The sequence below is a fragment of the Ziziphus jujuba genome, chromosome 10 (genome assembly GCF_031755915.1).
Source record: "Ziziphus jujuba cultivar Dongzao chromosome 10, ASM3175591v1".
Classification (NCBI taxonomy): domain Eukaryota; kingdom Viridiplantae; phylum Streptophyta; class Magnoliopsida; order Rosales; family Rhamnaceae; genus Ziziphus; species Ziziphus jujuba.
The window spans coordinates 353,303-368,645 of record NC_083388.1 but is presented as its reverse complement, the minus strand read 5'-3'; the positions used below and the strand labels follow the sequence as shown (position 1 = coordinate 368,645).

The 15,343-nt window shown below is 34.0% G+C and overlaps 3 protein-coding genes across 3 annotated transcripts; 1 reads left to right on the top strand and 2 right to left on the bottom strand.

Annotated features, from left to right (window-relative positions):
- The first annotated feature begins 521 nt into the window (after positions 1 to 521).
- LOC107409781 (N-carbamoylputrescine amidase) lies at positions 522 to 4,705 on the top strand. Its single transcript, XM_016017209.4, has 9 exons — positions 522 to 686; positions 1,703 to 1,751; positions 2,146 to 2,237; positions 2,430 to 2,581; positions 2,658 to 2,704; positions 2,813 to 2,846; positions 3,547 to 3,713; positions 4,137 to 4,233; positions 4,329 to 4,705. The coding sequence occupies exons 1-9, from the start codon at positions 598 to 600 to the stop codon at positions 4,502 to 4,504; spliced, it is 903 nt and encodes a 300-aa protein (XP_015872695.2). The 5' UTR covers positions 522 to 597; the 3' UTR covers positions 4,505 to 4,705.
- Positions 4,706 to 6,527: 1,822 nt separating this feature from the next.
- LOC107409852 (uncharacterized) lies at positions 6,528 to 8,159 on the bottom strand. Its single transcript, XM_016017279.4, has one exon. It carries the CDS (start codon positions 7,741 to 7,743, stop codon positions 6,679 to 6,681), a length of 1,065 nt encoding a protein of 354 aa, XP_015872765.2. The 5' UTR covers positions 7,744 to 8,159; the 3' UTR covers positions 6,528 to 6,678.
- Positions 8,160 to 9,968: 1,809 nt separating this feature from the next.
- Positions 9,969 to 14,668, bottom strand: LOC107410160 (rho GTPase-activating protein 1). Its single transcript, XM_016017568.4, has 5 exons — positions 13,798 to 14,668; positions 12,687 to 12,807; positions 12,320 to 12,439; positions 11,160 to 11,390; positions 9,969 to 10,803 (listed from the first exon to the last, which is right to left on the bottom strand). Exons 1-5 carry the CDS (start codon positions 14,232 to 14,234, stop codon positions 10,228 to 10,230), a joined length of 1,485 nt encoding a protein of 494 aa, XP_015873054.2. The 5' UTR covers positions 14,235 to 14,668; the 3' UTR covers positions 9,969 to 10,227.
- Between the last annotated feature and the right edge of the window lie 675 nt (positions 14,669 to 15,343).

Genomic DNA, 15,343 nt, shown 5'->3' with positions numbered 1-15,343 from the left:
TAATATGTAAAATAAAATAAAATAACATATTTGAATTAGATCTATAGGAATACCTTGATTGGGATTGAGTCTTTTTTTCTTCCATGATTGGGATTTGCTTAATCAAGGATTTCTTGTTCAAAATGTGAAAATTTTAATTTATGAAGTACTAATCTTCAAAAATAATTGGCAATATATATATATATATATATTATATAATTTTAGTATCCAATGGTTGATGTTACTTTAAAATGTGAGAAAATAAGATCGTATAATACATATTCTTTATTTTACAAAAATACGTATAATATAACTTTTTAAAATGGCAAATAAACAAAAGAGGAAAAAATGAAAAAGAAAGAATTCCGCACACCTTATCTGTACAATTGTTTTCAACTAAATAATAATTATAATAAATATTTTTGAAATTTTTTATATATAGATTCCAATATCTAAATAGAAGTAGACCATCTGTCCACAAAGTACACCAACAATACTTAAAAATGAATAAATAAATAACTAAATAAATAAATAAATAAATTAGATCGTCCTAAACCCACTTTCCCAGTTTCACTGCTTCACCTCCAGTCCTGGGGTTTTAGAGAGAGAGAGAGAGAAATGGAGAAAGGGAGAAGAGAGGTGGTGGTTTCAGCTCTGCAATTCGCTTGCACCGACGACGTCTCTACTAATGTTGCCACTGCCGAGAGGTTCATCTCTCTCTCTCTCTGTCTATATATATATATATATACACATATATACGTATATATTTCTCTTTCCTTGTTTACACTACTCCCTTACTACCACTGCTACTAGGATGAGGAACCTTAAATTGGGTCTGACTTGTTTCTCTAAACCTCTCTCACTCTCAGTGCAAATGCAAATTCATATCAGCAATTGTTTGATGGGATATTCTAGCAATGAATTCAATATTACATAATTAAACATACCCTAAAAAAATGGCTGTCTTGTAAAAAAATTCTGATTTTAATAAGGTGTCCTAACACTTGAGATTGCTTCCATTTCCTCAATTTATGTACCAACCTTAAATTGGGTCTGACTTGTTTCTCTAAACCTCTCTCACTCTCAGTGCAAATGCAAATTCATATCAGCAATTGTTTGATGGGATATTCTAGCAATGAATTCAATATTACATAATTAAACATACCCTAAAAAAATGGCTGTCTTGTAAAAAAATTCTGATTTTAATAAGGTGTCCTAACACTTGAGATTGCTTCCATTTCCTCAATTTATGTACCAAGATACCCTTTTTATCTACCTCACTGATTGTTTACCATGAAACGTTTTTCTATACTCACCATAAATGAACATTCTCTAAAAATATGTTGGAGTGTCAAAAATCTTCTGATTGTATAAAGATTTCTAGCACTTAATCTTCTTATAAGTACCATGGTTTGCCTTTTACCTACCTCATAACAATATTTGATTGTTTTGCCATCCTTCCTTTGGTGCAGCATGACAAAATTTTGTGTCCTTTCCTCTTAATATAATTTATTTATCAAATTTTATAATTTCTCCTCTTTCCCTTTTCCTTATTATTCATTGTCTTGCAATCACTGAATTGTTTTCTACCGCTTCATTTTGCTAGTCCATGTGTTCCCCTCCCATTGTCAGTTTTATTTTCAGCTGGTACCCTTTCTTTCAATTTGCAACTCGTTTAAGGGGGTTTCTTTTCATTCAACACATATTTTTCTCTACCATGCAGGCTGGTTAGAGCTGCTCATGCAAAGGGTGCAAACATCATTCTTATACAGGTATGCCAACTTGAGACCCAGATATTTTATGCTTTTTAAAAAAAGGGGAAAAAAAAAAAAAGGGGAACAAAACTTTTCCATTAGTATTTCAGTCACCTGAGTGAAAAAATATTTTGTTTGATGTTCAATAAAGATGGACTTTATTTTTTTCGTGAAAAGTAGTTCTATAAAGATGGATGGAAATATGATCATGTGGATATTTATTATGTTTCATTCCTTCCCATAGCATTTGTTTATATGATGCTTTATGGATCCTCCATATCATCCAAATGTGTTATATTTCAACCTTTTGAGTGACAACGAGTAATCTAGCATCTTAGGTCTTGTGATTCTTAAAGATATAAATGTATTGTTTGTTAGATTGATAGAATTTTCCTTTTATGGATACTGGTAGGAGCTTTTCGAGGGATATTACTTCTGTCAGGCACAAAGGGAGGACTTCTTTCAGCGAGCTAAGCCTTATAAAGGCCATCCAACGATCTTGAGGTAAAATTTTAAGAAACGGCTTCAATTTTTTTTTTTTTTTTTTTTCCTCCCGTGTGTAGATAAATCATCTGACTGTGTAAATTTCACCATTTTTATTCCTATTATGGTAACAAAGAATAATCTAGTTATAGTATTATGAACTTTATTGTAGTCAAACTTTCTTTTTTTAATTTTTTCCTTCATGCTGAGTAGGATGCAGAATCTTGCAAAAGCGCTAGGTGTAGTAATTCCAGTTAGCTTCTTTGAAGAGGCAAACAATGCCCATTATAATTCAATTGCCATAATTGATGCTGATGGGGCAGATCTTGGACTTTATCGAAAGTCTCATATCCCAGATGGACCAGGTATTCAAAATGCTTAACTAACTTTACATTAAATTTTTTATTCATTTTTTGTTACAAGCAATAGTTCCCTTTACAGGCTATCAGGAAAAGTTTTACTTCAATCCAGGTGACACTGGCTTCAAGGTGGGTACAAAATATAATCATAGTGTCTTGTGGTTTCTTAAACAACTTTGAATTTGGTGGTGATTTGGATGGCTAGTGGAACTTACAGTCTTTTTCTGGGTCAAACAGGTTTTCCAAACAAAGTTTGCAAAGATTGGAGTTGGTAAGAAAATTCACTGCTTAGTTTTTGAGTTATGTTCAGCAATCTTAATAATAACAACTTACCTTACGGCTCTCCTAAGTTATTTAGAACTGATTTATATGTTGGTTTAATGAAGATTGAGGCACACCGGCTACTTGAAGGAGCCCTTTTTTTTCTTTTGTTTTTTTGGTTGACAACCATGTCCTTTAATTGACCATAACAGGTTAAGTTGGCCATGGTTAGGCAAGCTTGCTCTTTGGTCACCAGCATTATGCCTGGTGGACCATTGAAGACCTATAATGTCTCCTATTCCTGACTGATTTTACCTAGGTTACTGGCTACTGGACACTCTTGAGCCTTTTCTAAAGACTTCAGACCCTTTGCTCCATTTGGTCTATTTACAAAAATATTGTCTGTTTTTGCATTCAAAAACATGCCAACTAAACAAGTCTAAAAGCATTGAAACTTTCAACCTATGTAACCAAGCAATAACATCAAACGAGTCTAAAGTTTTGAAACTTTCAACCTATGCAACCAAGCAATAACAAATTTTTATTTATGTTGCATTTTGGGCTTCAACCTGGCAATCTGAACGTGTTGTACGAGAAAAGAAAGAAAAGAACCAAGGACATTTTTTTATCAGTTAAACTTTTATTGTATCATTTGGTTTGTAAGGATGTGAAGATGGGGAACTGAAGTTGCTAATGCATTTTTGTGTCAGCAATTTGCTGGGATCAGTGGTTTCCTGAGGCAGCTCGAGCTATGGTTCTTCAAGGCGCAGAGATATTGTTTTACCCTACTGCTATAGGTTCTGAACCTCAAGATGATGGACTTGACTCTTGTGATCACTGGAGGCGGGTAATGCAAGGGCATGCTGGGGCTAACGTGGTGAGTTTTAGGGACTGGAGGTTGACAGTGTTTTATCAACATGGCAATTACTCTAGGTAGTTTTAGTTAGCTTGCTCCTTCTGCTTCTCATTCTCACCTGTCTTGTTTGAGGAATGGTGTTTATCTTATAACACTTTAGCTACCCCTAAAACCTCTTAAGTCTACTCATCGACACAACTAAACAACATTGAGAAAATTCCCATAAAAACCCAGCTTCATCAGACGTTCAATGAAGATCTGCTTCCTCGGACCAATAATTAGTTATTCAATAGTTTAAGTCTTTTAAAGTTTGATGAATTGAATAGACTCACAGCACTTTTGCAATCATTGTTAAGGAATTGCCGCTAGTTTTGAATATTTATTCATAAAGCTTGTAAAATATAGTGTATGTATTGAAACACTATCAATCATTGATGAATCCAGGTTCCTCTAGTAGCTTCAAATCGCATAGGAAAAGAGATAATTGAGACGGAGCATGGGAATAGTGCGATCACATTTTATGGAAACTCTTTTATAGCAGGTATTCCATTCTGTGATTTGTTGGCATTTGTAGATTTTGAACACTGTTATACATTTTATGCGGATATGTATTTTATGATATGAATCAATGTGCAGGACCCACTGGAGAAATTGTTGCATCTGCTGATGATAAAGAGGAAGCTATACTTGTTGCACAGTTTGATCTGGATAAAATCAGATTGAAGAGACATAGTTGGGGAGTATTCCGTGATAGGCGTCCAGAGTTATACAAGGTTCTGTTGACATTAGATGGCAGTAATGTGCCATTCTGATTATGCCTTGCCTCTTAGTGCCATGCATGTTTTAGAATTGATTAATAGAAGTGCTCTGAAAATTGTCGTTATCATGTACTAAATTTCAGGAAGGGAAAAGAATTAAGAGGAAACCTTAAGTGGTGTATTTAAAATTTCGTAACATTGAATAAAAGTTAAATAAAAGAAAAAAAATGAAAATCTTGTGTTTCTGGCCGTGAAGTTGGAGATTCGGACAAAAATTTTTTGAACGGTGTTACTAAGCTTTACAAATGAATAATTCTGGCGTTTTCTAGTTTATAGTGGTGGCCATAAATTGATAAACATAGAGCCCCGTTATCTAGTTTGAGCTGTGAAATTCACGGTTGAGATGTTCTCCCCAGTCCAGAGGGCCCATCCACATGCGACCGTCAATCTTCATGGCTCGAAATGGGCAGTGGTTTTAGTCGAGTTATGTAGCCGTTAACGATCCATATTTTGGAAGTATTTGATTTTAAAAATCTGATTTGGTGTGAGTGTTTCTTTTATTGTTTAGAATACAGGGTGTATTTTTTTTTATTTTTTTTTTCAATTTTTGGGTAGTGTGTGTGTGTGTGTGTGTGTGTGTGTGTGTGTGTGTGTGTGAGACATGTCAGCATATGCATTTTATGGAGATATAGTATATACCTCTTTCAGCAAAATAATGCAGAAAACAATAAGAAATGGAACATTTGAACAAAGATGGATGTAGTAGTAACAATAAAAAGTAGATTGGAGTTGTTTTATATGGACCATGGTTGGCTTAGTGAACTCCATATTTCTCTAAACATCAAGACAAACACTGTGTATTTGACATTCCAATGAGTTAGGCATATGTTTTGCCACGTGTCTGGTGGATAAAATTCCCTTTTTGTCCACTAGTCTATAATAATTTTCTAAAAATATTTAAATAAAAATTTGGTAAAAATAGAGAGGACCTATATATACATATATATATATATATATATATATATATTTGCACTTAATAAAATAATGAAAAATCCAAACGGTTGGAATTGGATACTGTTCGTGAAATTAACAATTAATTTCCAAAATATTGGGTCGCAGCCTTTTTTGAAGGCTCGTTCGCTTTCAAACTCGGTCATTTCATACAAGATGAATACAAAAACAATCTGCTGGAAAAAAAAAAAAAATTATAAAATACTTGCTGATATTTTTCTAAGATCTCCCAGGAACACTGATTTACATTTAACACTGGTCTATCTACTTCTTTTGATTAATAATTTGTTCTGTAATTTGTACTACTTTTACTGTGAAGAGATATGTATATATACATATATATATATATATATATATATATATTTCAAAAAATGTATGTGAAAGCAAAATATGGAGTCATCCAGTTGATTAAAGTGCCATTATTTGATTGAAAGTTCATACGAAAGGCCAAAATTTGGTAATATTAATAATGTCACAATCTAAACAAAATTGTATTATATATATCATGAATCGATTGAAGATCTTAGGTGTTGTGCTTATCTTTTTTTCTTTTTCTTTTTTTTTTTTTTTGGGTTTATTTTTCTTTTTTCTGTTGAATTTTGTGATAGAGTTGCTATATCTTACAATAAAACTAGTTCATGGTTAAGTTCCTTATCATGCAATAAATTAATTTCCACTACCTCTTTCTTGCATAAGGATCATTCACACCAAAAGCACTAAGAAAGAGGTAAATTGCACATGCAGTTTTGGTCTATTGTGAAATTAACGACTTTTGGCCCTATCAGAAAAAAGCTTTGTGTTTGGAAATTTTGTGGAAATATTAATGGGATCAGGTGAAAAAGAAAGACCCTCAATGTAATTTGCATCAAATAGAAAGAAAACAACTATGGAAATCAAAGAAGAAAATATAGCGAGAAGAATGGCTTCCTATTGTCTGGTGTAGATGGCTAAATTAAGCAAGCTCTATGATGACTTTGATTCTGATCAAATTTGGATAAGCCAGATGAATTCATTTTGTCAAACAAAGAAGAAAAAAACATATGTTATATTGTCTAATCATTTGCAGTTTCTTTTTTTTTTTTTCTTTTTTTTTTCTTTTTTTTGTGGGGTTCTGAAGAATTACAGGGGAAAACTGGAAAAAAAGATCTGAAACTTGCTCTATCAAAACATGCTTTAAAACTTGCCATATCAAAACAAGCTCTGAAACTTGCTATATCCTATCTCCTAACAGGGACAAGCTCAGCTTCATCAATATTGTCTTCTACCTTGCCATTTTCTTGGTGGTGGTGATGGTCGTTGTCGTCATCATCATCACCTCCTTCATCATCATCGTCTTCGTCATGATCATATTGTTGATCTTCTGGGTCTTCAAGAATTCCATGGTGGTGATGATGCGGATGAACAAAGTGGAGCTTGAGACGGCCATCTTCTCTGCATGCATGCAAGAACTCCTGGGTAGGAATCCTAATCTGTTTGAGAACGAACCTGCCATCGTGGCGATAGGATTTGAAGCAAACCCAAGGTTTTCCATTCTTGCTTATACAAGAAATGGGCGGAGGGAATTTTCCTGTTCCTGATCCTGAAGATGATGATGATGATGAACCATTGATATGAATAGTGCTTCTGGATGACCTCTTCAATTCTCCACACAAGTTCAAGTTTTGAAATGACAAATGATTATCATTTGGACAACTAGTAGTAGTAATGGTAGTAGTAGTACTGGTTAATTTCTGTTGTTGCTTTCGTAATTGACAATCATCATCATCATCCTTGTCCTTGTCCTTGGTGGTCATCAAGTCCTCCTCCACCTCGCCGGAGCTTTCAAAGCCAAGTCCCTCAGTGCAAAGTTGTAAACTTTCTGAATTCATTAACGTAGAAAAGCTATCACAACTGCTTCTGTGAAAACTACTAAAGCCGTACTTGGTCTTTGTGAGGCTTGAGAAAGAATCCTCCATTGATATGGATGATGGACTCTTCTTGTTTTTTTCCTCCTCCTGAATATTGATGATGGGCTCTAAGTTTGTCAAACATGAGGATGACGATGATGACGATGAAGATGAAGAAGAAGAAGAAGAAGTCATGGGAGGCAACAAACAAGAAGACAGAGAAGAAGAATTGTCTTTGAAATGAAGCTCGCCAAAGATCTCGGTGAAAGAGGAGGATTGCTCGATGGGTTTTACAGACTTGATTTGGTTCCATGAATAGGGGGATTCAACTAGTGTTGTTGGGGATTCACCCAATGGGTTGTCGAACAGGTGTTGGAGGCTTCCACAGGCTGCCATGGATGTATTTATATATATAGCCTTTTTTTATCTGATATAATTTTGTTCTGTTGAGAGATATGAGGTTTTCAAGGAAAATTAGATGAAGATGGAGATGAAGATGGATATGAAGAAGAAGATGAAGATGGAGATGGAGATGGAGATGGAGAGAAAGATGCACGAGATGAGCATGTATTGGGATTGGGAAGAGGAATTTGAAAAAATCAAAGGGAGGTTGCGTTACTATTAATTTGGGGAGGGGGGTGGGGGTTTGCTCATTATGGATATCTCTCAATCTGTTGAAGTACTCGTATGGAAATTGGTGGTTTTGGAGCTACCTCTAGATTTGGTGGTTGCAAATCTATGCAACTTTCTATTTAACTTCTCATTCCATATAATACACAAACTTAATATTTATATGTATATTATGTCCCTATTTTTCTATCTCCATTCATGTTCAAAAATAGATACTTTATTTCACTTTTTCTTTTTTTCCTTTTTTTTCTTTTTCTTTTTTTTTTTTTTTTTTTTAATCCTATCCTGGTTTCTCTTAAACTTTTTACATCAAACATATGTATCGCTTGTAAGCTTTCCATATATTTGTTCTCGCAACAAATTTATGGTTTAAATCCACAACCTCAGGCATAAAAGGCAGATCAAGTGCCTACCATGGCCCAAATTCCAATTCATATGTTTAGTGTGTATGTGCGTGTACATATATATATATGTAGTCTGCTGTAGTATGCGTAAATATTCCTTTTTTCTTTTTCTTCTTCTTCATTTTTTTTTCTTTTTTTTTTTGGTGATGTGCACACACTCATGTTACTGTATGTATGAGTGTTGGATTTCATATAATTTACCAGATAAATTCTCAAATTAAGTAATTTATGGGATAGATTATTTAAAATTATATATAATTGGACACTAACATGAGTATATATGTATAGATACTAAAGTAAAATCAGGTACACGCACATATGTATAATAAATCTTAGGTGCAGATAGCTCATTTTTTATGGCATCCACACACCCGAATTTATTATATATGTAATTTAATTTTTCTAAAATATTTTCCATGCTCCAATCACATTGTGACAGGTCATCATGTTGATGTGATTTGCAAGACAATTTGAACCCATACCTTGCACATCTTCGATCTTCACATCATCTCTTTGTGATCCCTTTTTCGCTTTATGATCTTGTGTTGTATCCCAAAAAAACAAAAAACAAAAAACAAAAAAACAAAAAAGGTGAGTATTTCGGAGAAATAACAGAAGTTAATCATATACACATACATATTTTATGTGACTTGAAAATTTGTCTATGCTGCATACAATTAATTTACATTAACAGTCTATGGAGATGATGGAAAAAAAATAAATAAATAAAGAAAAAAAGGTCTATGGTAGCTTTAATGAGGAATATTTCATTTAAAGTGAGCTGTTTATTCATGCTATCATTAGTTTTACGGCAAAATAATTATAATAACATAAAGTTATCATGTATATCATTACTCCTGTGTTAATATGTGTAAATATAAAATAGTATAATTTTAGGATAAGGAGTAATTAGACAGGAAAGAATTCAAATATCTATTGACAAAATTCCATGATAGGATGAAAATGTCGTTTTTCAAAGAAGACGGTCATAGTTAGCATAAGAAATAGTCAGATTTTTTTTTTTTTTTTTTGGTAAAATATATATATAGTTAGATTGAAAATTTTAGCCAATAAATAAGAAAAGTAGCAGCAACATATAAAGTGTAAAAGGATGTTTTGTCCAATTCCTGCGGTGGCATGGTGGTATCCTCTAATGAGTATATATGGTTGAAAATAAATTGTCCAAAGTATCTGAAGCTAATAATTAAAAATCTATTTAATTATTGCAAGGATATATGGTCCCCAAAATCTTCAATAGTCTTACTTAAGAGCCTAGAGGCTTACTTTGGTCAATTCATTTGACAGCTTCATTACAAAGCTAATCACTAAGCCACTAACAAAATACAAAAGCCTGGCAAACTGTCATCCATTCCTGTGATATCCATGGCAACAAAGCATATACCAGGAATATTCACCTGAATCGGATCCTTTGATTTTACTTTCCCCACTTAATCAACAACATTAGCTTGTTTATGTGAATAGCGAATGAAATATTTATGCCATGGCCATTGTAACACATCATATGTAGAATGCCATGGGACGAAAATGGATTCCCCAAGTTCCAGTGCATTTCATGGACCAAAGAGGAAAATGAAAGATCCATGCGGATAAAAAGTTAAACAAACAAATGAAACATACAAATGAAAAACATTTCACAACGCAAACATTAATGTAATGCTGTGAGAGAGTGACTTCCTACGAAATCAGATCAGGTTAAGCAAACCACCCCAGAAACAACAAAGAACATACATGAACATTTCATGGCCTCACCAATCCCTCAATGATCAAACTAACACTCAACATTGTCATATCATCAGCTAGGGACAAACTATTCTTACGGTTGTCTTCATCGCCAGGCTTCGATCAACTCTGTCCTTGAATCTATGCGACTGAGGGTGCTCATTCCTCGAGTTTTCTCAATAGGCACCATTCCCTGTATTACTCGTTGCTGATCAATTATTTTTCTGGGCTCCTTTTTTAGATTTGTATCACTTGATTGACAATTTTGGCTCCTTCCGACATATAATTGAACTCCAGTTTCTGTTTTGTTTAAGCACGTGTCAACTAGAGCTGCAGTTTGACAAGACCCAACCAGATCAGAGTTTTGTTTCTCAGCAGAGCTCACCAAACTGTCGGTAGCTTCATTGATTACGTTATTGTTTTTATTGGAGTCATGAGAACGTCCCAAAACAGGCTCTTCACCAATCAATAATTGCTCCATCTCTTCATTCTCTTGGAAGTTATATTCCGTGCAAGGCTGTGAAGGGCTCTGGTGTCCATTCTCATCGGAAGGCTCTAAGCGTCGAGAAGGAGCAGGCTCTATCACAGAATCTTTTCTTTCTTTTAGTGTTTTTAATATAAGTGTCTTGAGGAAGTTCATCACTTGTACAGCATACATCAATGCAGTTAAAGGATCTGCCATCTGCAACCAAAATTAACCACGCAAATCTGTTATTCTTCCAACCAATTGGTTATCTGCTATCCATATTGCCATCAAATCCTTTTGGGACAGAAGACAAGATAAACAACTAAAGCACGGGCATCATCAACACAAATAGAAAGAAAATGAGACCATAATTAGTATTTAATATGCTCTAATTGTTAAGAGAACAGTAGAAGCAATCATTCTAAAGCATATATGTACTTCCAAGCCAAGTGTTACATTACGGAATGAATTCACATGATTATTAGGGACATCAATTTGGCCTCAAAAATTTAAGGTCATGCTATTGTTAACATAGAAGAATCAACTCTAGAGTGAAAATTAGACCAACTCACCTGAGTCATGTTGGGTGCAAAAACCATAGCAATGTTGCGTGCATTCATCTTGTTTAGATCTTCATGTTGGACAACATCAGCCATCAGGTTGATGGCCCAATCCAGCAGAGCTCCTTCAGTTGAGGGTAGAAGCCTTACAAGCTCAGCACACTCCTCTTCTGTCTGGCTTTGGATTACCTGCTCAGGTGCCAGAGAATCCAGAACCCCCATTGGAAGTTCCCTAAACCAAGCCTATATGACCACATACACATTAAGTTCACGCATCAGATTTGATACAAAATGAGTTCAAAACAATAATAATACACTACTCTCCAGATAAAAAATGCATTACAAGTACATAAAGACAACAGTCACAAGAAAAAGAAGAACATGACAAATATTTAAGTCAAGGACATCCATATTTCTTTGCAAGACCCTGAAAAAATCTATGAGACTCTATAGGACAAGTATGTTGCCACATGCACAATAAAATTGATCACTTAACAATGAGGTAAGGATTTGTAAGGAAGAAGCATAAGCATCCACCTGTAGTTATTATCAATGAAATATTATGATGATCGAAGGATGCTGGAGTCTAATTTAAAGATTTCAAAACTTCTGGATGGGCTATTGAAATACAATGAGCCAACAACACATCAGCGATCCATCACAACATTTGCTAGAACCAGTCTACCATACAAGACTTTATTGGAGTTCTAGACATTCCCCAGCAAAAGTAAAAGGACCTATAGCAACCAACTGCAAATAAGCATTACCTCGGAAATAAAGTCAAAAGCCATGCAATCCATACATTCCGCTTATCATATTCAACTATAGTTATAACAATATTAAATTCACATTTATTTTATTCAATTTTATAGCTGCACATTTCAAATTACTTTGTAATATATTTATTATACTCTAAAATAGAGACAGCTCATAATTAAATCAGGAAATAACATACAATTAGTTCTTTTCCATGGCTAGATGTGCATCAGTTAAATTCTTACCCTTTATGCACGTTATTTCTAAACAATTTGAACTCTAGAAGAAAGATAATATTCTAGAAGTAAATAGCACATTGTCTATGCTACTATAATTACTCAGAACAACTACAAACATATTGCAAAACAAGACGCAATACAAGATGACCATCTAGTATTAAAATTGCAATGATATACCTTGATAAGTCCAGCGAGACAATGTACATCGATGTCTTCTGGTACAACTCCTCTATTTAATTGGTCCCTAACATACTCTTCTTGACTGTTTTCTGCATTAATTCTAAAGATGCCTTCCGCCTACACATGCAAATTGAGCAATATGACGTACTTTGCAGATTGAATAAACTCTGCATAGTTTGATATTTAACCACTGCAAAAATAAATAAAACAAGCCCCTTCCTGACATTGAAGTATAATAATCAAACATAACCTGCATAATTTATCCAACTCCCAGCTAGTATGGTTTGGTTGCCCCAAAAATCTTAAGCGTATGAGAGAGGTCAGGAAAAACATGAATATAGATTAGAAAGACAAGATGGTATACCTGCAGGCCTCCAAGAGCATACAAATGTCCTTGCATAAGTAAGAGAATCGTAGGCACGCTATTCCCTCTAGAATCATAAGACAATTGCATAGACTCCGTAGAAACTCCAAAAACAGTGGCACTACATGTTAGAAAATTCAAACATAGATAGTTAAAAAAAGTTAATATTTGGAGCAAGAAATATTCATCGGTATGATTCAACAGCCACAAAGAAACACAAAACCATTATGAAACTTTAAGCCTTCAAGGAAAACTATTCAATGCAATGTTAATCCAATATAGAACTACCTGCAGTTAGTTTAATTTTCAGGAAGTTCTCATATCTCTCCAAGATGACATTTATTTAGTCTTGCTTGCATGATTTCTTCCTTAAAAGACTTACTATTTATATTTTGAAAACCAGAAAGAGTTCAAAAAGTTCTTGCAGATAGTATGTTTCTATGGATAGGCTGTAAACCTAAAGAAAGTACCTCTATAGAGAAATATGGCATTGTCACAAATCACAATCTCCTAATGCTTTCGCAGCGCTATGCGTATCATTTCAATGATCGCAAATAAAATATATATATATATATATATATATATATAAGAGGGAATAAAAACACTAAAAGGAGCAAATAAAGACCAAAAAATAAATGCCCTTATTTGAGAAATCAGTAATTGGATTTTTTTCCCCTACAACTAGACATGTATTTTCCTTTCCCCAGCCACCAATACAACAAAACCCAGGATAAACTGTAAAGAGAAAAAGACATCAAAATTGAAATTAAGTTACCAAAAGGATAGAATGTCAAAAAAAATAAAAATAAAAATAAAAAAAATACTACGATGCCAAAATCAGTACCAACGAAAAAGAATATCAAAACTTGAGGAACATAAAGGGCATGGCTTGAGGCATTCACAAATCAACATTACGTAAGATGAAATTCACAATGTAGACCATTGGATAAAACCAATGCAACGTAAGCAACAAAATAAAGGCAGAACCCCACCAATCAAAAACGTAAAATTTTCAATTCCAAGAAATATGCATTTAACAAAACACAGAAAAAAACAAAAGAATAAGAATAAAATAAATAAATAAATAAAGAAAAGCCCTAAAATTTAGCACCTTGCACTAGGAGCCCTCCTGGGGACTTCGGGTTCGAACTCAACGGGCAAACCCAAGAAGCCATTGAACCTATCAAAGGTGACATGCGCAACATGGCGTACGTTAGTAGGCCAACCGATCTCCATGGAACAAAGCTCTCTCCGGTCGCTCTTGCAGGCAATCAAAGATTTCCTGAAAAGGGTGACAAGCAACGCCAACAAAGAAAGCTGATCTCTGCTCTCCTTGTCCCTGTCCTCCTCCTCCTCCTCTTCTGGGTCACAGTCAGTCACCCTAGACAAAACTCCTTCCTCATCGTCGTGGTCCACATTGGGAGCGGATGCGAAGGATAAGGAAGGAGGGAGGGCGCAGGATAAGGAGTTAGCGGAGGATGAAGAAGAGCTTGTTCTTGGAGAAGAAGAAGAAGCGAAATGGGATGGAGAATGGAGGACCTCAGTCATGGCTGGCAATGAAAATGGCTTTTTATTTGAAATTTTATTTTGTTTTTTTTTCAAAGAAAACAAAAACCAAAAAATCGGTTTTTTCTGCTATGAAAACAAGAAAAACAAAAAAAAAAAACAAAACAAAAAAAAAAGAAAAAGAAAAGATTTGATTTTTGAGGAAACTTTCTCTCTCAGAGAGAGAGAGAGAGAGAGAGAGAGGGAGAGAGAGAGAGTCTTGGAGGGATGGAGTTGGGCTGAAGGAAAGAAAGGGTCTTCTTGAGAAGCTACTTGCTATTCGCTGCTGGGGACGTGACAATCATTAACTGATTTACATTTTCATTTTTTAATTTTATTTGGAGCGTTGAACAAGCTCAAAAATATTAAAACACTCAGACAGATAAGAGAGAGAGAGAGAGAGAGAGAGAGAAGACACAGACGGAAAGCGAGAGAAGAGAACAGAGATTACATCGTCTAAATAATAGTATTTTAATTTTATATACGGCCTCTACCCCTACATATGGGTGTAGCTCTTTTTCATCAAAAGACAAAAAACAATAAATAAATAAATAAAAGAGTAGCTCTTTTTTTATAAATGCATTTATGCCCATTTATTTATTATTTTTAAACTTTTTCCTGTTAAAATTTAAAAGAGATATGGACTCATTTTGCTATATACTATTTTATAGAACTTTAACTTTCAGTGAGTTTGGCAATAAATTAGTGTGTTGCATGAAAATTTGGATATTTTTGATGTTGTTGTTGTTGTTATATTATAAGATAATAATTAAATATACTTGATTTGGCAAAATAGGATGTTAAGAGCTGAGATTAACAATATCCCTCCCATTTTTGTTATGCACAAAATACTTGTACAGTTGCATTAACCAAATATTCAAAGCATTTACCAAAAAAGGATAACAAATATTCAAAGATTATAAGGAGATTTTATGTTTTAATTGATGAGTGATAAATATACATATTTTTGGGAAATCATATTCTTATTGAGCATTAGGGAAATTATATTAGAAATTGCTTCTTCTTCCTTTTTTTTAAACAAAAAATGTTTTTTATACTTCTCTTTGACTTCTATATTTTCAATTGTCAAAACTATTTTAATTTTTAGCACT